Below are 26,421 nucleotides of genomic sequence, written 5' to 3' on the forward strand. Positions count from 1 at the left end.
ATGCGTATACTCACACCCGCACACATGTTTAAAACAACAACAAAAACCTGAAGTTCTGGGGCTGGAGGGATAGCTCAGCATTAAGAGGGTTCATTCGGTTCCCAGGATCCGTGTGGCAGTTTGTGACCATCTGGGATTACAGTTCTAGAGGATTAAGTTCCCCTTCCTGGCCTCCAAGGATACCAGGTACACATACACACATGCAGGCAAAACAGGTATGCAAGTAAAAATAAACAATTTTTAAGGTTTGAAATTAAATAATGCAAAATTAAAAAAAAAAAAAAGACTGAGCCTCAGATTGGCTATAGGTTTCTCAGCATTGGTGCTGATGTGAAAACAGAAGTCTTTGGCGCTTTGAGGCCCTCTGATGCTCAGCTTTAAATTCTTCCCTTAGCCAGACTATCAAGTACCAGGGTGAAATACATGTTTTTATCCCTGTTAAGAAATGCAATTTAATGTTCCATACTACTGTTCGGCTGTGTTCCAGGAAGGCAATTGATTAATAATGCGACAAGGGTGCTGACTCAGTTGTAAGCAGGACAAGTTCGGGTTTATTGAAACAGAAGAGTTTATGGAAAGACTATTAGATAACTCACAGTGGTCGAGAAGATGAAAACCAAGCTTGGGGGACAAGTGGGAGCCATGGACCCCTGACAGCTAGAGCTATAGCCCAAGTGTGAAGCCCAGCAGGAGGGCAGGAGGGCACAGCGGTTGAGCTGCTCTGAGGCTAGGCCCTGGGCCTCTGTAGTCACCATAAGGTACCGTGTACTTCCGCCTGTGACTGGTGGCACCACCATGATTAGGATCAGCATGTGGGTCCATACTCTGTCCCTGCCTGGGTCAAGGGCTTACATTTTTCCTACTTGTAGCTTTTTTGACCAAGAAATTTTTATATGACCCCAGGTTCATGAGTATATATCATAGGTGTACAAACAAAACATTTACCAATAATAAATTATTTTTTAACATTTTTCAAACCATATTTTGTATGTATACAATTTTTCCACACCTATTAGGCACAAAGGCAAATTTGTATGCTAATAAAACATACGTGCTTTTTTATTTGAAAGTGAACAATGAAATTTTGAGTTAGGAGAAATATAACTCCGTGGTAGAACACTTTTCTGGCCTGTTCAGGCTCTGGGTTCAATCCCCAATTTTGGGAGTTGGTGGTGGGGTGGGAGGCTTAAGGACTTAAATCTTGACAGACCACCGCAGAAACTAGAGCAAATGCAACCTTTTTCACAGTTGATTGATATTTTTGCTTTATAATCTTCAATGCTGAGAACACCACTTAGTCATGAACCAATACCTGCCTTATGCACTTAGTAGATGCATAACTAAATGTTTAGGGCCATTTCAGAAATGATTGGAAACCCTGTCTTATTCCCAAGTTTTTAATGAAACTAAAGTCAACAACTCAAACAGCAGTTCTGGGTTTTTGTTTTGTTTTCCAAATCCAGCGTTCTGAAACAGTGTACTGCAACGATATACTAATTTGATTCTATTACATGCTGAGGAACAATGGTAGGGAAATACTAAAAAGTCTTTGTTTTCCATGATTAAGCCACAGTGTCTGTCAGCAGAACGCTTTGTGTATATAGTGGAAACACAGTCATTTGTAACCTCAGTGATCTCAGATCTGAGCTGTGCTGTTTCATGCAGTGCTCATCGGTGTTTTCTGGAGTGACAGCAAGTACAGCGCAAACCATGTGTTGTGTGTTCAGAACCAAGGCTGCACCAAAGTTGTGCGATGCAACCCGGTCAAACACTGTCAGACATCTAGGATCCATTCACATGGTTCATTTTGGCTAAGTTTTGATGGTTGCACATTCAAAACCTTTTTGCTTTTCCCAAGTTTTTTTGTGACTCCCACATTTAGTTATCTGACCCCATGTGGAGTCACAACCTACACCTTAAGAAGCGAGTTGTGGCCAAAGTTCCAGGGAAGCTGGAAACAGGAGCGGGTGTTTTCAGCTTCTGTAGCAGATGGAACTACTTGCCACGCACACTTATAAAACAGAGCATTTTCTTACATAGGAGACAAGTTTCCAATACAAGGCAGATAAAATAATGACGACTGGAGGCTTCAGCACTGTAGACAGTGAAGGAAGATGGCAGGAAAACAGCCATGCTGGGGACTGGGAAACAGCCCGGGGTCTAGACAGCAGGTGGGAGCTGCAGGCAGAAAGAAGTGGGGCCTTGGTAGACTATCTAAGATGGAGTACTAGGTAAGTGGAGGTATAATGAAGGCAAGAAAGATCGGACACACCAGCAATAACATACAAGCATTGTGGAGCTTTTCCTGGCAAGTGGGAAACGAATATCCACTTACCTCAGATCGGTACCATCAACAGATCAAAGACCTGGTTCCACCCAAGTCTAACCTGTGAACCACTGAGTTCACCTGGGGTAACCTTCAGGAGCATGGGCAGTTGATAGGGGGTTAGACCACCAAAGAGGTCTTCCCCAGCAATAGGTGACTGAAAGGAAACACAAACTGTATTATATTTGGCTTTAAAGTGAACTAAATTTCAATAATCATGATGTTCATACATGACCTTAATGAGGGGGGGAAGGGGAGGGGAGCATTCCACCACTGGAAGTTAGCACAGAATAACAAAGATGGCTAACTCACGAACTGGCTGCATACGCATATTACGTAGGGACGCCAGCAGCAGCGATGACATTGGTTCTGGGATGGCAGCCGCTCGGAATACTCTGAAATGGTGGACTCTGGGACATCTCTTTATGTTTCAGTTATCTTAAATTGTTCTCAACAACAATGCACCAGGACTTGAGAGATGTCTCAGAAGTTTAGAACACTTGTTACTCTTGCAGGGGAGACCTGGGTTTGGTTCCTAGCATCCAGGTTTAGGCTCACAATTTTTCTGTAACTCCAGTTCAGGGGATCCTATACCCCATTCTGGCCTGTGTGAGCACTGCATGCACATGGTGCACACACATACATGTAGGCAAAACTCCTGTACTCATACACTAAAAGTAAAAAATAATGTGTAGGGCTGGCTGGTAAAGAGGTGTCCCAGTGGTTAAGAATGCATGCTTTTCTTAGAGAGGACCTGAGTTTGTTTCTCAGCACCCATAGTGAGTGGCTTACAACCATCTGTAATTCTAGCTTCAGGGACATCTGACGCCTCTGGCCTCAGAGGGCACCTGCACTCAGATGCACATACTCTTACACAAACACACACACACACACACACACACACACTATTTTCAACGTCATGTTTTTAAATGTACAAGAAGGAAGGCGGGTATTGGTTCATGACTAAATGGCTTCTAAGCATTATATGTCAGCTTGAAGTTGATTTTCCTTTAGAAACATTCGTGTGTGTGCGTGTGCGTGTGCGTGTGCGTGTGCGTGCGTGCGTGTGTGTGTGTGTGTGTGTGTGTGTGTGTGTAGAATTGGATTCCCAAGTAAGTCATAAAAGCTATAGTGAAGTTTAAAAAGTCAAGAGAAGGAAAAGGGCTGAGCTTGAGTGGTAATTGTCATTCACGTCGGAAATGCTGATGGAGAAAATTGGACACCAGTGTCCTCCAGGCACCTGTTCAGTTTTCCACTTACTCTTTTCTAGAGTAGCTTTCTTCCTATAGGCTTCTCACCCACAAGCTCAACCAGGATGTTCTTCTGAACTTATCTCTTAGATCTCACTCACTGCGGGATTTCTGATGCGTTTCTTTTTGTTTGCTTGTGTCCTCTTTGACAGCAGAGACCATTGTGCCACCTTACTAGTTATGACCATTCAAGGCCTGGAATACTGAAGGTAGCCTCGTGTTTTGAGCCTGAAATGTCCCCCCAGGCTCGTGTGTTTGAACACTGTTTCCCTGGCTGGTGGCGCTGTTTCTGAAAGGTTTTAGACCCTTTAGGAGTTGGAGCTGGAGGAAGTGAGTCACTGGAGACCAGCCTTGAAGCTTTATAGCCAGGCCCCAATTTCTGTTGACCTCCTGCTGCCATGACAGACAATATCCCTTCTTAAGTTGTAAGCCGAAATAAATCCTTCCCTGTGGTGGTATTGTGTTCCCCAAAATATTGTGTACTCTAATAAATTTATCTGGGGTCAGAGAACAGACAGCCACTAGGTCAGTGGCTAGAAAATGGTGGCACTCACACCTTTAATCCTAGCATTCCAGAGATAGAAATCCCTCTGGATCTCTGAGTTCAAGGCCACATTGGAAATAGCCAAGCATGGTGACACACGCCTTTAATCCCAGAAAGCCAGCCTTTAATCCTGGGGAGTGGTGGTAGAAAGCAGAAAGATACATAAGGCGTGAGGACCAGAACAGTTTTACTATCTTTACTACACAAAATTTGCATATGCAACGTATTTACTCATTGTCTAACATTCCATTATATAAATCAATAGTAGCTCACTGCATTTTCTTCCTCCAAGACTTTGTCATTTATGATGGACACAGCTAGGAAAATACAAGTATTTTTCACATGTTTGTTTTGAGACAGCATCTCATTAAGTAGCCTTGACTGCCTTGGAACTCACTATGTAGGCCAGGCTGGTCTCAAACTCACTGAGATCTCCTGCCTCTGCCCCCTGAGTGTTAGGATCAAAAGACATGTCACTATGCCTAAACTGCTGTTTTTAATACACGGATGCCAGAGAAGAAATTCCTGTTATGTTTATACTGTGGAATTGCTAATTTGAATGTTCCAGGTTTAATGTATATGTGGATATGGCCCTTTGTAAAATACAATAAAAATTTACAAAAAATAAACATGAAATCGTTGCCTTATTTCATTTTACTTCACAGAAATAACCACCATTAACATTTGATGTGGATTTTTTTAAGGATAGGCTCCTTCTATGTAGTCCAGGCTAGCTTCAGACTCATCCTCCTTGGGTTACAGGTGTGCATCATCATACTTAAGCTTGCCATGGATCGTTCTATGCTTCTCTCCCCTGTGCATATATGGGGAACTTTTGTTCAAGTGTCTCTCCCCCATCCCCCTGCCCCATGTGATCATACATCTCTTTCTACAACTGTAATCACCACAGTATTTTTTTCTGGAAGGCTTTCCATGTGATATGTGGTGGTTAACCTCCAACCAGTGCACAGATACAGTTATGTGCACATATACATATCCCCTTCAGAGTGGCAACACTAAAGCTTTGTGATCTATCTACCAAGGGGATTGGAGAATTGATCCCTTGTCTTACTCAGCATAAATAAATAAATAAATAAATAAATAAATAAATATGGTGATAGGTGTGTCTTTTGCCCTGGGGATCCTAAGTTACTTAAGACTTGAGCTTCTAAGGTGGGCATGTTGGTGCATGCGTTTAATCCCAGACATGCAGATCTCTGTAAGTTCAAGGCCTGCATAGTGAGTTCCAGGCTATATAGTGAGATCTTAACTAAAACCTAAAGCTCCTAGACCTTTTATTGTTGTCATATAAAATCATGCTGTGGCAGTCCCCACAACTTGATATGAAAGCTGAGGAGGTTCATTTCATAGCATCAGAAAAGTCAAGGTCACTTACAATATGCACAGATCACATTCACTAGTTAGCTCAGTTCAGAAAGAGTGTGTTAATACCTACTCCACAGAGCTATCATGAATATTTATGGAGAAATTATTATATAATAATGTTGAGGGTTCTTTCAAAGCTGTATGCACTGCCAGGTATAACACTTCAAGACGTTTACTGATAAAATAGTGTAGGATTTGGTATTACTTAGGAAAAGAGTGTTAACACTATGGTGGTCTATACCTACATATTATATATACTTAGAGTTATTTACACAGAGCATCTGAAAAGTTGTTGCCCAGGTAACTTAGCAGTACTTACTTTTGAGAAAGGGAACTGGGGATCAGGAGTGGAGGAAATCTTGCTTTTCATATACACCTGTTTGTGATGATAAAAGTGAGTGTGCATTTATTATATAAAGCAGAGTTTTTTTCTTACTGAATAAAGTAATAGTTAAGTTTATTATAAAGGTAACATCAAGGGGCTGGAGAGATGGTTCAGTGGATGAGAGCTCTTAGTGCTCTTCCAGAGGAGTGGGGTTCCTAGCACCCACATTGTGTGGCTTGCTACTCCAGCTCCAGGGGCTTCAGTGTCCTCTTCCACCTTCCAAGGACACCTGCACACACATTTGTGTATACATGCATGCAAATAAATAAATCAATTATTTATGAAGAAAGTATTTTTTTTTCAGTTATAAAAAAATTATTTTGAGGGGACTGGAGAAATGGCTCAGCGGTTAAGAGCACTGGCTGTTCTTCCAGAGGACCAGGGTTCAATTCTCAGCACCCACATAGCAGCTCACAGCTGTCTGTAACTCCAGTTCCAGGGGACCTGACACCCTCACAGACATATAGGCAGGCAAAATACTAATGCACATAAAGTAAAAATATATGAATTCTTTAAAATAATTCTTTTTAAATTATTTATGAATAAATACGGCCCTGGAGGAATGACTCAGGGTTAAGAACGTTTGCTCCTCTTGCAGAGGACTGGAGTTCAGTTTCCAGCACCGATATCGGGTGGCTCCTAGCTGCCTGTAACTCCAGCTCTAGAAGATCCAGTGTCCTCTTCTGGCTTCTGTGGGCACCTATACACATAAATAAAAACTAAAACAAAGTGGCACCGTTTTACTATAACTCTTCAAATGTTTTTATATGGCAATTTTTCCCGAGCTTCTCATGAAGTGGTTATAAGCATCGACAAGGCATACCAGCTCTGGGCTCTTGAAAATGTTAGTAGGTGTTTTAAATTCCAGTTTTCTCATATCAAATAGAAGGTAATAGCAACTGCCGAATGGAGTGGTCGTGAAAAGACATAGCACAATCAAGTACAAAGTAGTTAACATTGGTGTGTTATAAGCACTCAGATTTTACTGAGTAATTATACTACAGTCTGTGTCAGGACCCTCGCTTGTCTTAGGCAGTCCTGATTTCATCTACCTAAGGTTAAAGGGCTCAGTCCCCAAGACATGCTACTTCCTGTGCCAGCCCCAAGCCCCAGGTTGTTTTACCTGTGCTTAGGACTGACCAACTGCATCAATTGCCATGGGCATTTTACTTACCCCTGCCGGCTAATTATGAAGGCTATTCCAGAGGAAAGAGATGAGGAAGATGGGTGGGGTGAGGTGGACCTTCTTGATGACCAATCTCCATGTTTACTTACCCAGTCTTTTGAGTTTTTAATAGATGCTTCATTATATAGGCATGATTGGTTTAATTATTGGCCACTGACAACCAGCTCAACCATTAGCCCCCTTCCCCTGTCTGAAGATTGAAGTTGAGGCTAAAATCCCTGTTATGGTCCGAGACTGACAGCCCCCCCATAGGTCCATGTCTCAAATGCTGTTTCCCAGCTGGTTGGGGGTATTTGTTGTGGGGTTGTGGAAGCTTCAGGAGGTAGGACCTAGGTAAAGGAAGTGGGTCACTGGGGGGGGCAGGTCTTCGACTGTCCCTAGTCCTGGCCACTCTGCTTCCCCATTTGCTATGATGTTAGCTTCCTCCACACTCCAAATGACATACACTCTACAATGCCCTTCCACACCCAACCCTGCCTTTCCCTCTGTGATGGACTGGAATTCATAAAACCATGAGCTGAAATAAACTTTTACTCCCTTGTTATTTCTGTCAAGGACTTCGTCACAGCAGCCCAAAAGTAATATAAGCCCCACACCTCTAGTAACTACCATTATTCAGCTTATTAACACACCAATGACAGATCACTAGAAAAGCCAGAGATTTTTGGAGTTGTGTATCAGGACACTGAATAAAGACCAAATACATGTTTCACACCAGTTTTCACCAAAATGTTCACACTGTAAGCAAGCAAAAATGATTGCAGAAGAGATTTTGATCAGCATGTCAGTGGAGGCAGAGATCACCCACACTACTTAATCTAGCTTTTTGTTTTACTAAGTATATATGATTGAATTTGCCACATTCAGCATTAAAATGATGTGCTATCATAGATCAAAATTCTTAGCCTTCACCCACAAGAGTCCAATTACTATAGAAATGTTCAAATTGGGGACTTACAGGAAACATGTGGTCCATTCAAGTCTAATGAAATGGAAGAAAGGAATAGAATAACCCAACAGAAATACCTATTTAAGAAAGTGGAACACCATATGGTGATCACTTTCTATGGTCCACTGTTTCTTCAACAGGGATGGCAGATATGGACTGACTTGGTAGTGATGGGATGGAGCTGCTAATGGCCTCCCCTGTTGGATGCCCTGGGAAGGATATCTAGCCTGCCTTTCTTCTGTAGCTTGTTTGTTTGTGGCGGGGGGTCTCTAAGCCTCATGATTGATTCTCTTAAGAGACTGAGACATCGCAGGCCTTTTGCTCTCTCACCTACCATTTAGTAGACTGTCTGGTATTTAGAATTGCTTTACTTTGTTGATGCTTAGTAACCAGACTCACACATGGAAACTAGTTCTAGTGACTGAAGTTAGACTTCAGTCTCTTAGCAACAGACCTCTAGGGATTCCCTGGCCTGTGACTTTGTGCTTTCTTAGGCCTTTGCTTCAAAGCAAAACAAAATGGCTTAGGGTGAGGAGGCAAAATTCACAAGGACCTAGGCTGCTGGCCAGAGGATAGATTTTTGACTTAAGGAGAGCGTAGATTCCAGGCCTAGGAGCCCTGGATCCCAACCTTCCAGCTTTGCCTTCGGTTGACTTTGCCTTGGGAGAAGGAGCCAATTATCTGAACTCTTTGGATTGCTTTTCACCGAGATAACAGGACCAGAACACAGTGGCTTACTTTCAGGTTGTTCTAGCCTCAAAGTAAGGCTTCTATCTGTAACAGCATCGTAATAGCCACAAGATATCATTCACACACACACCTTGCCATTTTACATTCTACTAGGACCCTGCAGCTGCCCGTTGCACCCTAGCCCATCCTCACTTCCCTGGTGCTTATAGCACACTCTCAGTGTTTCAACCCAAAGTGCTTTCAATAAAAAGATTTTATTGGCTAAAGCAGAAGACCAGCTATTGCTCCTGCTGCACGAGCCAAGTCAGTCTCCTTTCTCCATCCCTGTTTCCAAGTCTACAACTCCTTGCTTGTCGTTCCACAAAAATTCTTCAAAGTTGTCCCTTTCTCCCCAAGCCGTAGCCTTATGCCATGCAACCTGTTTGCTGTGGGGGTGGGCCAGGAGACAGCACAGCAACTCGACAGACCCAGGTGTATTCAAATGCACTCAGGCTCCGAAGGGGAAAGGCTGGTTGTTCAGAGGCGGAACATTGGCCAGGGAAACCAAAAAACTATGCAACACACATGGATTGGGCAGGAGCGTTGGGAGCAGGAAATGAAGTCAGGAAAGCAAATTGCTGAATTGTCCTTCCTGGACCATTCGATGAATGCTTAGCTTAACCCTGTACAATAGAAAGATAATGTGCACACACGCAAGCTGCATAATACTCAATATTTTATAAAGCCAAAGTTTCTTTTTAACATAATCAGTATCAAAATTAGTGAGCTGTTGTGCTGGGGGAGGTAGCTTGGTTGGTAAAAAGCTTGTGCCTATGATGGCCTGAGCATCTTGTAACACCAGCACGGGGGAGATGGAGACAAGTGGATTCGTGGAGCTCACTGGCCAGCTAGTCTAGCCTGATGTACAAATTCCAGACCAATAAAAGAACCTATCTTTTAAAAAAATCAATATGGGTAGCACCTGAGGAACAACACCCAAGGATGTCTTCTGGCTTCCATCCACACAAAATTCATAGGCTATTTTACTTTTTTTATATATTTGGAATCCAATGTGTATATCAGACTTGTAGAGTGTGTAGATTGGTATAACCTGGTGGCCAGTGGCTACAGCTATGGACTGGGTTAGCCAGAAACTTTTCAGTAAGCCAAATAACCATCATCTTCTGGTCCATTACCTGTTTCCCAAGTCATAGGCTGTAGTTCTCTTTGGGGGCCCACCACCCAGTTCCCAAATAAATACTTGGAGCCTTATTCTTACTTATGAATGCCTGGCCTTACCTTTACTTGTTTCTAGCCAGCTTTTCTAACTTCAATTATCCTGTTTCTCTTTGACTATATTTTGCCTCAGGGCTTTTTACCTTTCTTTATCCTATGTCTTTCTTTCCTTCTTACTCCATGGCTGGCTGTGTGACTGGGTGGCTGGCCCCTGGCATTCTCTCCTCCTTTTCTCTCCTTGCTCTTTTTTGCAAGCCTAGGTTTCTCCTCCTATTTATTCTTTCTACCTGGCAGCCCTGCCTATCTCTTTCCTGCCTAGCTATTGGCCATTCAGCTCTTTATTAGACCAATCAGGTGTTTTAGGCAGGCAGAGTAACACAGCTTCACAGAGTTAAATAAATGCAAAATAAAAAAAAATGCAACACATCTTTGCATCATTAAACAAACATTCCCCAGCATAAATGAATGTAACACATCTTAAACTAATATTCCACAACAATAGGCAGTTAACCTGAAGTTGCAAATCTCACTAGAAGAAGCTACCCTATAGGGAGCTTGGTACACATTGTCCTACTGGCTGGCTAGTTGAAGACACCTTGCTTTAAACACCCATCATAGTCGTACCCTGGCAAGGAAGACATTCTTATCCATCTTGCTTACCATGGTTCCTAACTGCAGTTCACAGTGTATAAAAGATGTTAGACAGATATTAAGTGAAGTGAAAAATAAGATAAAATCGTATGTGACGGCTTCTCACTTGCCAGATTTAACGATAAGCTAGAGAAAGTGCCACTGGTTGTAGCTCCTGATGGTGTATTTGGAATGTTTATTTTTTTGATGAAGGGCCATTTGTAGCCTGTAGCTAGTTGTGTTCCTCTAAGTCACTCATTTGATAAATGTACATAGAAAGAGTGATTGAAAACGTACAGACCCAGGCTCTTCGCCAAGCTCCAGGACACAAAGATAAATGAGAACTGTCTGTCTTAAAGGAAATGAGAGGTGGATAAGTAAACAACCAGTAACTGCTAGGGTATAAGTAAACAGTGTCTGAGGAACACAAAGAGAGTGTCCAACCAAGTCAGATTGGAGGATACCCACGAATGTGAACCTAAGTTCCATAATGCGTAAGATGTTCTTAGCAGCCAGCCCTGTGCCCAGCACATACGTCGAGAGTCAGTAAATAAATGATTAGGCCGTAGCTGAAGAGTCACTTTGTCCATCTGAGTATGTATGGGTGTGTGATCACTGCAGGGGAAGGGAGTTTGTGTGACAGGTTGACCTGAGTAAGACCCCGACTACGGGGCGTGACAAGCCACAGTGCGGGGGATAGAGGAGAAGGAGGGCACAGGCAGAACCAGTGACAGCTGTCTCACTTTCTGATTACAGGCAAAGCGAAGGCTGGAGCTGGGAGAGAGTGGCCATCAGTACCTCTCAGATGGTCTAAAAACCCCCAAGGGCAAAGGAAGAGCTGCGCTGCGGAGTCCCGATAGTCCAAAAAGTAAGGATGCTTTACCTGTTTCCCTGTGCTCCTTGGTGTGGGACTCGCAAAGCTTGTGGCTGGAAGGGATGCCAAGGTGTGAATAATTTTGGCATGTTTTCTTTATTTCTTTCTGTGCCTATCCAAAAAAAAATTAAATACAATGTCTCCTGGCACCTAGCAAAAGACGATAGTCACTCTAGTACCTGAATGCATTTGCATTTTGAACTAGTCACGTTTACTTTTCACTCCTTTTAATGGTGACTTAAGAGAGCAAGAAGGGTGGAGAGGGATGTGGTGGGGTAAGTGATGCCCCAGCCAGCCTCGTTCTCTAGCTCAGGAACAAGGGCAGTTTAATCAGTAGAGTGCTTGCCTAGCATGATGAGGCCGGGGTCCAGTCCCCAGCACCACATAAACTGAGTGTGGTAGCATACACCTATACTCCCAGCATTTGGGAATTGGAGGGGGAAGGATCCTGAGTTCAAGGTCATCCTCAACTACAGGAGTTCAAGGCCAGCCTGGGATACACGATACCATGTCTTAGAAAGGGGGAAAAAAGAGACAAAAGTAATTACACACAATAAATCACAGCTAATTTCTGCCTCCGTGAATACTATCATCATGTCATTTGAGAGAGAAATGAATACATTATAAACTGCCTAATATTTCCTATTTCCACACTTAATGCAAAAGCTATGTTAGACTTGGTTCTTCTTTCCCTGTGGTTTCACAATGGCGTAGCCACAGACTATGTGGAAGGGTCCAGCCTCAACCTGAGCTCCGATAGAACAGCACAATACTAAATAACCACGTTTCGTTTAAGAGGGGTGAGAACTTGAATTTTTTGAGGTATTCTTTATCAAAATAAGACTTGTTCTGCAAGACGAACGGACGAGTGATAATACACCAGTCAGTGCCTGAATGGCCAGTGAGGTCAGGTCTGTTTGACACCCTGTTTTGGACAAAGCGGACCACCTGGCTCAGGAGTGAGACTCCCTGAGGCCACAGCACTCTTTCATCCATTCAGCAGATACTTTTGACCACCTGTGTGTGAGGTATTTCATTAGCCCCAGAAAATAGGGTAAGGGCAAATAGAAACTACTGACAGGCAGAGTCCAAGGAAGTGTTATCGCCCGACATAGGAAGTCCTTATTGTCTCTTCCTTCCCTGATAAAGCAGTCTCGTAGCTTTTGTAACTCACCCAAACAACACCAGCTTTGCTTCAGATACTAATCCGGCTGCCTTGGGAAAGAGGGCTTGCTTAGCTGCGAAGAAACCCTTCATTTCTTTACCTTTCCCCCTATCCCCCACCCGTTCGGTTTTTGTTTTTCTTTAAGCTCCAAAATCTCCCTCAGAAAAAACGCGGTATGATACGTCACTCGGTCTGCTCACCAAGAAGTTCATTCAGCTCCTGAGCCAGTCGCCTGATGGGGTCCTGGATCTGAACAAGGCAGCAGAGGTGCTCAAAGTGCAGAAGAGGAGGATTTACGACATCACCAACGTGCTGGAAGGCATCCACCTCATTAAGAAGAAGTCCAAGAACAACGTCCAATGGATGTGAGTGGGGTCGACCCCCTCCCCCAGCACCCGCTGTCAGCAGGCCTTTGTGACTGCCTCAGTGTCTCCTAATTTCAGCTCCCACATTCAGACCCATACATCTCTCCCTTTCATGTCCCTCTCCCTCCCTCCCTCCCTCCCTCCCTCCCTCCCTCCTCCCAGTTTTCTCTCCCCCCCTCAAAGTTGTATGTAGAAAGTCAGGGCTGAGGATGTAGCTCAGTTAGTCTAGAAGGATGAAGCACAGGGTTCAATCCCCAGCTCCACATGAACTGAGTGTGGTGTTTAACACCAGAAACCACAAATTGAAAGTCTTCTTCCAGTGAGAAGGGATTTCAAGGCCAGACTAGGATACGTGAAACCCTTATCTTAAAAAAGAAAACAAAAAACAAAAACCAGTCTTTTAGTGGGGGGAGGGGCGTTCCTGTTTAGATTCTGTTGGTCTGTATTTGATTAGCATAAATCCAGAGGATCATGGAATTCAATAGGCCTCAGCAGTTGTAAAGGAAGCTGTTGGCCAATCGCACTTAAGTCTGTGCTTATGTGTGATCTATTGATGCACACACATGTCTCTGATACTGTATTTTGGTCATCTTTGGATAAAGATGAATCAACAGGGTCATGAAGTAGATTCATCCCTGGTTCTAATAGATTAACACACTTATGTCAGTGAAGGCAGGACTTCAGTGTCTGGGTTTCTACTGCAGAGACATGTGTCCCACTGTGTCTGATTCTACTTGATAATGCCATTTGTGAATCATGGACAGAGTTGGACATTTTATAAGTGCAGCATTGAACTATAAAATCATATTAAAAGGATCAAACTGCTTGAGGGATGTTTTTAAAATATGTGTATAATAATATAAGGGCTGGCAAAGGAGCTCAGCTGGTAAAGGGTTGCTTCAGAAGTCTGACAACTTAGATTGGATCCCTGAAACATATGGCCATTAAAGCAGGAGAGAACCAACTCTACAGAATTCTCCCCTGGCCTCCATACTCCCAACATGGTATGGTGTATCTACATACTCGGAATAAGTGAAAAGAAACCGTCTAAATGCAGTCAAGGGCTGAGGATGTAACTTAGTGGTAGAGCACTTGCCTAGCATGCATTAAAGAAAACTCCGAGTTCAATCCCCAGTGTTGAAAACAATTGAGTGCCTTTTTAAAAGGAACTGTGTGTGTGTGTGTTTGGAATTGGGGACAGCTCAGGGACTCGCTTTGACCTATGCCTTAGAGAAACCTGTTGACTGCGGGTCTTTGTTCTGGCAGATGCCTGACACACCTGTTTGGTATGCCCCCAGGGATGCATGGATTAGGTGATGGTGATGGGAACCAGGTGGCTGGGGTTTTTTTTTCCCGCCCTCAGAATTTGAGACTTCTGAACAAACATGCTTTTTTTTCCCCCTTAGGAAAAGGACCCTGAGAAAATTACTGTTTTCACCTGATTTCTTTGGTGTGTGTAAAGTGCATGACAGTATTTATGACAAATGTCTTTATAAAGCTCTAATCTAACCCTTGGCTAACAAACATGACCTTCAATGATGTGGGGGTGGGGGTTGTTGACCCCAATGATTTTTCTTTCCACCCTTTGGATCCTGTAAAGCGCCATAAAGAATCTGTGCTTGGGTTCTAGGGGCTGCAGTCTGTCTGAGGATGGGGGCATGCTGGCCCAGTGTCAAGGCCTGTCCAAAGAAGTGACCGAGCTCAGTCAGGAAGAGAAGAAATTAGACGAACTGATCCAAAGCTGCACCCTGGACCTCAAACTGTTAACCGAGGATTCAGAGAATCAAAGATATCCTTTGTGGTGCTGGTGGTTAGAGCCTTTGTAGTGTTTCCAGAGCTGACAGACTACCTTGTTCACGAGGTAGATAGATAGATGTTACTCTGGTTTCATGTAAACATGGTGTGTGTGTGTCGTCTGTGTCTGTGTGTGTCCACTTAGCTTTGCCTCGAAGGACGGCGTTCTTAATAAGGTACCTCTGGACTATGGTATCATTATCAGTGTTGAAAGCCAGGTGTGAACCATTATTTAAAGCATTTTACTCATGTGTGGTTGGAACGTATAGATATGCTCACATCGTAAGAACACACTATTAAAAGATAGCGGAAGGTGTCAGTATTAATATTAATGACAACACTAGGCAGGTTTGCCTTCGGCTTCCCAGATTTTTGGTGGGTGTTAGCTGTCACTGTTGGGGTTCTCGCTTTCTATTTTCTTTTCATCAGACATTGTAGCAACTGGGATTTGCTGAATCTGTCTGATTGGGCTACTTTTGAGAATAGAAATACCACTGAGTATATTGTAGCTGGGCGTGGTGGGACAGCCTGTAATCCTGGCAGTGGAGACACTGAGTCCTGGGTTCACAGTCACCTGACTACAATAGTAAGACCCTGTCTCAAGAGAGAGAAAAAACAAAACAGAAAAGGAGAAATTACACTTTTAAAGTCAGGTATGTTAGTGCATACCTGTGATATCAGCATTTGAAAGACAAAGACAGGATTATCAGGAGTTCAAAGCCAGCCTGAGCTCCATAGCAAGTTTAAAGTTAATCTAAGGTACATGAGGTCCTGTCTCAAACAAGACAGAAAGATCAAGAATCCAAGGTTGTCCATGCCTACCTAGGGAGATTGAGGCCAGCATAGTCTACATGAGATCTTGACTTTACAAAAAAAGAAAAAGCAAGGTGTGGTGCCATATGTATGCCTTTAATGTCAGCATTTGGGAGGCAGAGGCCGGTGAAGTTCAGACCAGCCCTGTCTACATAATGAGTTCCAGACCAGCTAAAACTACATAGTGAGTATGTCCTGTCTACCTAGTCTCAAAAAAATTAAATAAATAAAATTTTAAGAATAAAAAGAGCCTGGTATGGTGGTGCCCTCCAGTAATCCCAGCTTTCAGGAGGCAGAGGCCGGCAGGCAGATCTTTGTGAGTTTAAGGCCAACCTGTTCTACATAACAGGTTCCAGGCCAGCCAGGGCTGAACAATGAAGACTGTCTTTAAATGAATAAATGAATGGGATGGCTGAATAGGTCAAGGGGCTTGCCTGCAAGCCTGCAGACCTGAACTCGATCCCTGGGACCCGCCTAGGAGGAGGAGAGAACTGACTCGGCAAGTTGTCCTGACTTCAGAACTCAACTGTCACGTGCACTGTGGCACACCTACCCACTCACTCACATACCAAATAAACAGATAATGGCAAATTTTGTAAAAGAAATCGATAGTAGGGCTATTTAATTCATTGTTTAGTTAGAACTCCATTGTGGAAAAGCCCTGTGGTTAAACGTGATTGACAGCTGTCCTGAACATGTGGCTGACAATGTTGTCTCCCATTGACTTTCTCTGAGGCTTTCGTTCTAAAAGAAGTTTCCTTGAAGGGGGGGCCACTAACGCAAGAAACAGATTTGGGAGGGAGCCACATCAGAAGCACTTTTAAGTCTGTAAGATTAGAGAACGTATTTATGAAATTTATCTCAGGCCTCCATTCAGTTCCCAGTCTGGTACAGCTTGTTCACAGATGTGTTGAAATTTTCCTTCCTGCAGCATATTGAATAATTGTAGATGAGTTTTATTTTAGTAAGCTCTTGTCACATAGCTTTTTGACAGTGGGCTGAAGGTTAAAATCCTGGTTATCAGTTAATCTCCTATTCTCAAGGCCCCCATTGGCTTCTTTGGTAAGTGGTGACCTAAAGCCTAGAATCTTCCAAGAGCGCCATGCTTACTCCTGTCATAACCACTGAGATTTGGAGAAGACAGTCTGTGGTACAGGCAAACACAAGTGAATGAGAGAGAGATGAGAGAGAGAGAGAGAGAGAGAGAGAGAGAGAGAGAGAGAGTGTGTGTGTCCATTCCTTCATATTTTAAAAACTGACAGATGGCACACACCTTTAAGTCCAGCACTCGGGAGACAAAGGAAGGCAGATCTCTTGAGTTTGAGGCCAGTGAAGGCTACATAGTGAGACCCTGTCTTTCAAAAAAACAAAAAACAAAAACAAATAAATACAACAGTTGTGACTTCCACAGACATCAGGCATACACACGGTGCACATACCTATACACAGTCAAATACAAGTCTTTAAAGGGCAAGTAATGTCTCTCTCAATGGATAAAAATGCTTACTACACAAGCCTGACTGATGACCTGACTTTAATCTGTAAAACCCCTGGTGGAAGAAGAGAACCTGACTTGGAAGTTGTCGGCCCACTACCACACTTGCCATGATGTGTGCTTGCACACACACAGACATACACAATAATAATAAGTAATTTTTTACACTTGACTAAAAACATGTTACGTTATATGTGTTTGTTATCAAGAGAAAGCCTTGAACCTGTTTTCTCTGCTGCTAAATGTCTGTCTCTTGAGCTTGTGTGACTGCTTTTGTTACACAGTAAGTACCATGCCCTGCCATGATATCCTTTTATGGTTGGCTTCCAGGACACTTAAAGGAGTTGTTCAGAACTGGGAAGTAACTACCCAGAGTCATGAAATGCTAATTTATTCTCTTTTGCTAAGTCATTGTATCTTAATTTCATTGAGTTGCAGAGCACCTGGGAGCTGCTCACCTCCTTGGGAACCGGAAATGTTCACAGTGTTAATAATAACAAGGGTAATTTTTCTAACGGAAATGATGATGCGCTGATGTCTAGGCAGTATGTAATCACACCAGCCCAGGTGCACTTGAGTAAACATGCTGTTGCCTGAGCAGTAGACTCCGTGCTTCCACCAATGAATTTGTGTTTATTCATTCATTTGGTTGCTGCTGACACTTGCTGATAGCACACAGAAGTAGCTGTTGTCTCAAAAAATTTTGATTAGTAAATCTTACTCTCCCACCCCACCCCCAAAGTTAGGACTGTCTGTCAGTCAGTTTGATTGACGGGCACTTCACTGGAATTCATGGAATACTAGTATACAAGATTGGCAGGATAAAATATAGATTTTTTTTTTTTATTCTTGAGAACATCAACCAGAAGAGCCATGGGGGAATCCATTTATTTGAGGATCCAAAAAGGAAGACATACCTATTCTTTTAAGTCATAAAATAATAGATAACTTTAACTTTTCTGTGTGTCTGTTTTGTCATTTTCTTTTTTTTTTTTAATTGATTCTTTGTGGATTTCACATCCTGCATCCCAATACCATTCATCTCCCTGTGTCCTCGCTTCTGCCCTCTGTCCTTGCAACTTCCTCCCCCCCAAAAAAAACCAAACCAAACAAACAAACAAAAATCTCGGCATAGAAGCTGTAATGTGACCCAGTGAGTCACACAGTGCACCCTTTAGTCTATACATTTTTATTTGTAAGTGTTCATTGCAACGAGTCATTGGCCTGGTTCGAGGCCCCCGGTTTCTGCTACACTGTCAATACTGGGCCCTCACTGGGCCTCTTCTTGGATATCCTGTTGTTGTCCTGTGTTATGGAGATCCTGTAGCTTTGGATCTGCAGGTCTAGCCTCTTCCCATGCATGCTCTAGAGGTTCACAGATGAGGTGGATGTTGGGATGGGCTACCTCATATTCCTGGTTCTGGGCCTGGGTGGTAGCTTGGTTGGTCAGCCTGCCAGCTTTCCCTCATCATCACCACCCAGGTGAGCTCTCCAGCACTGCCCAGCTAGCTCACCCAGTGCAGCAGGCAGCAAGGAGCGGGGCCAGTTCTGCTCTCATGCCCTCGGGTCCAGCTCACCCTCACTCACACCACCAGGACCAGCTCTACGGTTTTGCCCAGGCAAGGTGGTTTTGCCCAGGCAAGGTGCAGGGCCTGCTCTCCAGGTTGTTTGGTAAGGGGCAAGCCTAGCTCCTCCTCTCATGCCACCAAGGTTGGCTCTCCTGTCTGTTGCAAGAGGGCATATTTACCTTGTCACTCCATGACACCATTGATGGGGGTGGAAAGCAGCTCTGTTTTGTCATTTTCATGATGGCTGTATCTTTGGCAAATAGACGGAAGATGTCCTTAACACTTCTTACGTTAGCTTATGTTACATATCAAGATATTCGAAAAATTAGTGGCCTTAAAGACCAAACTGTTATAGTTGTGAAAGCCCCTCCAGAAACAAGACTTGAAGTGCCTGATTCAATAGAGGTAAGGAGACAGCGACGTGGTCCATCTGCACAAAAACATTCCAGAACACCCGAACCTGAAGAATCGCTGACTCATGGTTAAAGTCTGCCCCCTCCCAAGCACTGGACAATTCTTTCCCATTTATTTCAATTAACCCAAAGTTTTCAAAGGTTCAACAGTTCCCTATTTATTCAGTGCTCAGAAGGTCTGGTTTCAGTTTAGAAGGACGTTCTGGCCACAGCCGTCTTTGAGTCTTCGATGTCCTGCCTCTCTTCAACTTGTCTTTTTCACAATTTGTTTGCTGGTGCTTCTGATCAAATTGGAACCACTTGAGAAATTTTACGTTTGATTACCTTGTGTACAGACAGTTCCCACCGTGAATAGAGCTCCGGGGGTTTTCAAAGTAGCTCCCTGACTTAGCAACATTTGAAGAATTCTTAAAAATCATTTGTAGTATGTTTACTTTGAGAAGATTAAACGGGACCTTGGGGTAATCAATAGACAAGAATAGTGTGATTAAGTAGGGCAGACATTTTTGTAATTGCTTTCAGGTGCTCTTCGATAAAATCAGCCTGGGCTGTAATTATAAGATAAAGGAACTATGACAAAAAGAAAATACCTGGAATATTAAAAGATAATACCTAAACTATTAAATTTTACAAGGTAAACTTCTTACCTTAATAAATTATAATGTTGTGACCTAGATGAGGAAGGCCTCTAAATATTAGTGTACAGAGCTGGAGAGATGGCTCAGTGGTTACAACACAGGCCACTCTTTGAGAGGACCCAAGTCTGGTTCCCAGCACCCATGTAGAAGGATCTGTGACTCCAGCTGCAGGGGATGCAATGTCCACTTTTGGCCTCTGGCAGCCAAGCACACATAAGAAACTCTACTCACACAGACACAAACACACACACACAAAAAAAAATTATAAATAAAAATAAATATTGGGCTAGAGAGATGGTTCAGTGGTTAAGAACACTTGTTGCTCTGCCAGAGGACCCTGGTTCAGTTCCCCACAGCCATGAGCTACAAGCTCACGACCATCTGTAATACTTCATTAGGTACTAGGTCTATACATAGTGTATAGACATATTTAGGCAACACACCCAAACACAAAATAAGAATAATTTTTAAAAATAAAAGTGATAAAATTAAAATTAATCTTGAGCTAGAGAGAGATGGCTTAGTAGTTAAGAGCACTGGCTGCTCCTCCAGAGGACCTGGGTTTGAGTCGCAGCACCCACATGGCAGCTCACAACCATCTGTAATTCCATTCCCAGAGGATCTAATGCCCTCTTCTGGCCTCCCAGACCACCAACATGCTGATGCATGGACATACACACAGGCAAAACACTCATACACATAAAAATAAATGAGTAAAAATTTTTTAAATCTTCTTAGATTTTAAAGCCACCAGGTGGCTTACAAGCAGCAGATTATTTTAAAATAGGTAAATAGAAGTATTTAAAAAGTCAATATGCTTTATTCCCTTATTCACTAAAGCTCCTAACACTTTAGAATGTTGTTTATAAGTTGCTTATTAAAGTTTAACATTAGAAAGTTTTACCATGAGGGAATAAGTTTAGTGGAAATACATTCTTTGAAATGCTTAACAGACCCTTTAAATAATTTGCAGGAAAATAATATATCTAAAGAATGCCTAGACACCTCCCCTCCCCCCCCAAAATGATTTCTTTGTGGAAGGAGTCAACAAACTTTTTAAAGCCCCACATAGGAATTGCCTTTGATTTTGTGAGCAGCATGATTTCTTAGATTATTCAAGTAATAAACTGTACTATTATATATTACAAAAAACAGCCAGAGGCAATAGACACAGGATGAGGATGGCCAGAAACTCTTTCCCAATAAAACTTTATTTACAAAAATGGTTGATAACTTGGATTTGGCCCCAAGCTGTAGTAGTTAGTTGGCCCTTGCTCTGAAGAATGTCCTCACTGACAAACTAGGAGTGAGGGAGCAAAGTGAACAATGAATATTGCCTTTCTATTTCAGTTGTAGGAGAGAAATGCTTTGTTTTTGTTTCTAAGTGACCTTGAGTTGACCTCTTGCTTGTGTTCCTAGAGCCTACAAATACATTTGGCAAGTACCCAAGGGCCCATTGAGGTTTACTTGTGTCCAGAAGAGATAGAAACACACAGAGCCATGAAAACAAACAACCAAGACCACAATGGGAATATCCCTAAGCCCACTTCCAAAGGTAAATATTTCACTGTTGTCTTTGAGAAACAATGTTTAAAGATGAAGGTGTCCAGAAGTATCCTCTTTCAGAGCCACCAGGAGTAAGTCATAACAAAATGCTTGGGTCCGCCAGATTGCTGCTATTATGGAGAGGAATTGCATGCCACCCATCAAATTGGCCAGAATATCCAAAGTGTTAGGCAGGACCAGTTCACAGGGCCTGGAATTTATGGACAACACTAGCTCTTGCATCATTCACCATGTTAAAGGCCCCATGGGAGAAGGTGACATGCTTGCCCTGTTGAAGTCAGAAAGAGAAGCGCTAAGCCCATGCTGAACTTGCTGCTGGGTCCTGAGTGTCCACCAGTTGGCCCATGGGGTGACCTGCAGCTGTTAAAGCCTTTGTGCTGTATGGAGTGTGTGGAAGAGAAGCTTCTGTTATGAGAATAGTTTTTAAGGTGTTGTTTATTACTAGTTTGTAGACTCAAATAATGATCTTAGTCAAAAACGGTCCCTCATCCCTGATGAAAACTCTTCAGACTCTTGTAAGTAGAAAACTGTTTCCCTGGTGTGTTTAGGGACAATGACTAGAGGGAGGAGCGAGGCTGTAGACAGTCTTGGGTTATCAGCCATGCTTGACCTTGACCAGGCATCTCAAATGATGCTTCTGAAATCATTAGGGATGGAAATGAAAAGAGTTTTGAAGAGAAAAGCCTTTGTCTGAATCTCGATCTCATCTTTCTCCCCAATGCGATGAGGATATGATTGATCAGCAAACAACAAGAAAGCGCACAGGGCTGGAGAGATGGCTCAGGTGTTAAGAGCACTGGCTGCTCTTCCAGAGATCCTGAGTTCAATACCCAGCAACCACATGGTGGCTGACAACCATCTGTAATGAGGTCTCGTGCCCTTATCTGGCCTGCAGGGGATACATGTAGGCAGAACACTGTACACATAATAAATAAATAAATCTTTGAAAGAAAGAAAGAAAGAAAGAAAGAAAGAAAGAAAGAAAGAAAGAAAGAAAAGAAAAGAAAGTTCACTTCTCTCTCTTCCTGCCACTAAAGCAAAGCTCTTGGAAGCTCAGCTCCAATATAAAGATACATAAAACCTTCCCCCAAGTAAATAAATAAATAAAGATAAATAGAAGAGGACAAAGCAAAATGATGTGTTCTTTATGCCTGTTAGCCTAATGGTGATCTGTGTCCTCAAGTCACCCCGTTGAGCTAAGGGACAGCAACATACACATTCATCCAGGAAAGGTGGTTTTTTTTTTTAAGTTTCTCCTAACTGTGCCTCCCCCTTTTTTTCCTCTTCCAGACTTGGCTTCTAACAACTCAGGACATAGCGACTGCTCCGTTTCTACAGCAAACCTCTCTCCTCTGGCCTCCCCAGCCAACCTTTTACAGCAGACTGAGGACCAAATTCCTTCCAACCTCGAAGGACCCTTTGTGAACTTACTGCCTCCCCTGCTCCAAGAGGACTATCTGCTGAGCCTGGGGGAGGAAGAGGGCATCAGTGATCTCTTTGATGCGTATGATTTGGAAAAGCTGCCCCTCGTGGAGGACTTCATGTGTAGTTGATTGGGCTTTGTACAAACTGTCCTTATTATAAACCGATATTTTTTTATCATGGAATCAGAACGTGTATCACAGTGTTGTCCCTTCCTACCTTCTTCCTCCAAGAGTATCATGAAGTAAACTTCAGAACAAAGCTGACATTTTAATGAATTATTAATTTTTTTTTTTTCCCTAAACGCACAGTTGCAGGCTCCCTTGGGAAAGCCCTGCCTGGTCCCAGGCTCCAAAATCTTCCTGATGAGTCAGCAAGTGAGAAGATGTGCAATCAGGTGTCTCTCACCTGCCCTTTTCTCCTCTCCTTCCTCCTTTCCTTGCGGACTGGCTTGCTGTGCCTAATGGATGGGCTGTTGAATGGGGTCTGGCCACCTGGCCCACTGGAAAACAGCGCTCTCCCGTAACAGCATTTCAAGCCGTGCCTTCTCTGCAGAATGCATGTCTTTGTGAGTCTGCTAACATGGAATGGAATTCTGCCACAAATGCAAGCTTGAAGTCATGCAAAGGAATGACACGGATTTCTTCAGCTCTTAGGAATATTTAAATTACTCATAATTCAGTGTAAGCTATGGGCCGTGTGTCCCACCAGGAGGCTGCAAGAGCCTCCACAGCCTTTTGGATGAAGAACTTGTTTGTGAGTACTCATTGCAGATACAGAGACTAGGAGAGTTCTGCTGCTCGAAGCTGTTGTGGATTTTCCTGTCTCCATACCCCACCCACTTCCACTTCCCCCACCTGCGTATTTGTGAGTTTCCGGTTAATTACTTGCAACTTAGGAGTTCCTTGTGGGTTGTTTTAGAAGTTTTATTTTTCTAGCTGCCATTGAAGCATTCCTGTGGCACCCATCAACCATTTCAATTGAATTGTTTACCTTAAAGCGGTTTTTGCAAATTCCTGTTCCTTTAGCAGAGGGAGAGACCCTCTACTAATCAAAGCATCTAAACCTGTGTGACCTAAGGTCCACCAGCCTCTGCAAGAAACATCCTCTGTCTTGCTTCCTTTCCCAGGAGGGAAGCTTGGAGCGAGAACAGCTCTGGAGCTCACTGACTCGAGCGGCCCCCAGGGTGGACCTCGGGCCAGATGATACAGCTGTCCCATGGAGCAGCAGGCATGGATCCCTCCATCCTTGGGCTTCCCGGGCCCCTGCGACCGGGGAAAGGGCTCTGATGCCACACTCAGGGAGACCACTTCTCAGGATGGGGTCAGGTGGAGAGGCCCTAGGGAGAACGACATCCCATCGTGTGAGTGGCATTCTATCAGGGACACTTCCTTATGTTGGAACGAGGAACTCCCACCGTGTCAGGGGGTAGACCAGTTCCGGCCAGAACCCACTCACCCCTCCCATTGTGAGTGGGCGAGTTGGGTTAAGGGAAGGCAGGAGATAGGAAATGCAGTGATAGAATGCCAGGGCAACTCCCTCGTTACTCCTCAGGAATGGTGTCCCAAACTGGAGGCTTTATGTCAGCTACCATCCTTCCAGTTACTTCCAAGAATAGCGTTCCCACTGGCAGATGGCGATGGCCATCATGTCCTGGTGTTGAATATGGCATAGTACCTCAAATCCATTCCTTGGATGCTAAGGGCTGCGGAAATGAGTTAGTCATGAAAACTAACCTCCAGCTGAACAGTTTGAAATGCTATGTGCCTGGCCCACGGCGGGAGGCTCATAGTAGGCACTCAACTCATACACATTTAATCGAGTTGAAAATATCCCTTGGGAAATCATTTTACTAAACCACAAGAACCCTGGCCAGTTTACTCTAGATAGATTTCCACAATATGCAAAGTGGTGGTGGTGGGGTGGAGACAGAAGACACCGGCACTTTAAACTCTGTGTGTGGGTATGCGTGGTGTATGTTTGGGAAGAAAAAAAAATCAAAGGTGCAGACTATCTTCCTCTCTCTTCTTCAGCCTCCAGCCCCGGCCTCCTCCCCTCACACACTCTGGACTTGGTACAGAATAATCCGTGTGGTCCGAGCTGAAGCCCTGGGGTGGAGGAGGGAGGGGGAGCTTCGTGTTAAGTGCCTACTGGAAATGCACTGTGGGGTTTTTTCCTGTATGGGGAACCATTTATGCCAAGCTTTTCCCCCATGTCCTATATTTATCTCATCTGGTTAGCTGCCTCTGCTTCTGGCTGTGTGTAATTCTCTTGGCCAGCTGCATAGAGCTGGGTTTCTTTCCCCAAAGTCCAATGACTAAACTCACCTGGCTCTAGGTTGTTGTGTGTTTGGTTGACTTTTCTTGTTGAAACTATTCGTATTGTAATACCGTATTTATTGTTTTAAGAATTGAAAGGAATACTAATAAGTCTTCAAGAGTTCTTTCACGCATAATAAGACTTTTCCAGTTAATGGGCTTAACTGGCTTATGTAGAGGAGACATCCATACTGTTTTCTGTTTGTGTTGAGGCATTTTCTTTGCTCATAATATCTGGCACACAAAGTAGGCGAGTACTACAGTATTTTTGTTACTTTAAGTCCTGAGAATGCAGGTTCCCTGGTACCATTAAGTTGCTGCTACTAAAAGCTCACATGTGGAATGGCTGAACATTGCAAGCGTGTGAATGGTGACGGCGTGAGCCTCAGAGAATTAAACTGTATAAAGGGCAACACATGAGCTGTCAAACAGTGTTAGGCGTGTGTTTGTGTACATAGCAGTTTTATTTAAGCCGATACAGTCCGCTCACATTGCCATTATTTACCAGTTTTGTACAGAGATAGCAATTCATTTGTAAACACTGCCAGAATATTTTCTAGCTGGTTTGTAATTTTTTAAGACTGTTGCCTTGGTTTTTGTTTTTTGTTTTGTTGTTGTTGTTGTTGTTGCTGCGCCTGTGACTCTTGTTTGCCTTTTTGTTGTACGTGTAGCTCTGTCTGTAAATAGAATCGCAGTATTTAAAGCTTTAGCTTTCAGGAAAAACAAAGTAAGAATCCAAGTGTGTGCACGACAAGTTGTGTGGATGAGAAGGGATCTGAAGGAAGATGCCTTGTGGAAGAAGTGGGGTGGCAGTTGGCAGGGTGTGGGAATGTCTTTCCTACGGGGTACATGCTTTTGTAAAAAGGAAGTGTTTCTCCCAACATTGGGAGTACGCAAACTACTAATCAGTTTAGCTTTGTGTTGTATGCTAGTTAAAAAAAATAAATAAATAATGTAATATAATGTAAAAATAGACAAACAAACAAAAAAAGCTTTTATGATGGATTTTGTAAATAGATTTGTTACAGGGTGACCTGTTCTAGCTGTGATCTTACCACTTCAAATGGATGTAATTTGAATAAATTTTGTATGGTAAAGGGTCAATAAAATGATTTTTTTAAGAGTTCAGACTTGTAGATGGATTTTCTTAGTATTATCTTAACTGTCTCTCTCTGTCTCTTTCTTGCTCTTGCAGGTGTGGGGGGTACGTGTGTAGTTATTTTTTAGACAGGATGTCATGTGCTCTAGGTTGGCCTCAAACTTGCTATGTAGTTGAGCATGGCCTTCAATTCCAGATCCTTCTCCATCTACATCCTGAGTGCTGATACTTTAGACCCATGGTGTACCGCAATGCCTGATTTGTTTTATATGTGGCTGGGCTTGACCTTGTGCGTGCTAGGCAAGCACTCTACCAATTGAGCTATGTTCA

General features: G+C 43.3%; 2 protein-coding genes across 5 annotated transcripts in view; both read left to right on the forward strand.

Moving 5' to 3' along the window:
- E2f3 (E2F transcription factor 3) overlaps positions 1-26,120 on the forward strand; it is an 82,754-nt gene extending 56,634 nt beyond the window's left edge. For 2 of the 4 annotated variants that reach the window (XM_028880962.1, XM_028880980.2), the window contains exons 2-7: positions 11,318-11,429; positions 12,746-12,965; positions 14,596-14,754; positions 18,926-19,040; positions 21,106-21,241; positions 22,543-26,120. In XM_028880962.1, coding sequence (XP_028736795.1) covers positions 11,318-11,429; positions 12,746-12,965; positions 14,596-14,754; positions 18,926-19,040; positions 21,106-21,241; positions 22,543-22,805 — 1,005 coding nt within the window. In that variant the 3' untranslated portion in view covers positions 22,806-26,120. The remainder of the gene's footprint in view (positions 1-11,317; positions 11,430-12,745; positions 12,966-14,595; positions 14,755-18,925; positions 19,041-21,105; positions 21,242-22,542) is intronic. The other 2 variants (XM_028880972.2, XM_028880989.2) reach the window with 1 other exon arrangement.
- LOC114701062 (40S ribosomal protein S28-like) lies at positions 21,248-22,220 on the forward strand. The gene has a single exon (XM_037205850.1). The coding sequence runs from the start codon at positions 21,368-21,370 to the stop codon at positions 21,557-21,559; it is 192 nt and encodes a 63-aa protein (XP_037061745.1). The 5' UTR covers positions 21,248-21,367; the 3' UTR covers positions 21,560-22,220.
- Positions 26,121-26,421: the final 301 nt, after the last annotated feature.

The sequence above is a fragment of the Peromyscus leucopus genome, chromosome 5 (assembly GCF_004664715.2).
Source record: "Peromyscus leucopus breed LL Stock chromosome 5, UCI_PerLeu_2.1, whole genome shotgun sequence".
Classification (NCBI taxonomy): domain Eukaryota; kingdom Metazoa; phylum Chordata; class Mammalia; order Rodentia; family Cricetidae; genus Peromyscus; species Peromyscus leucopus.

Coding starts and splice junctions, on each gene's coding strand:
- LOC114701062 (XM_037205850.1), top strand. CDS start 21,368: ATGGAGAGGAATTGCATGCCACCCATCAAATTGGCCAGAATATCCAAA.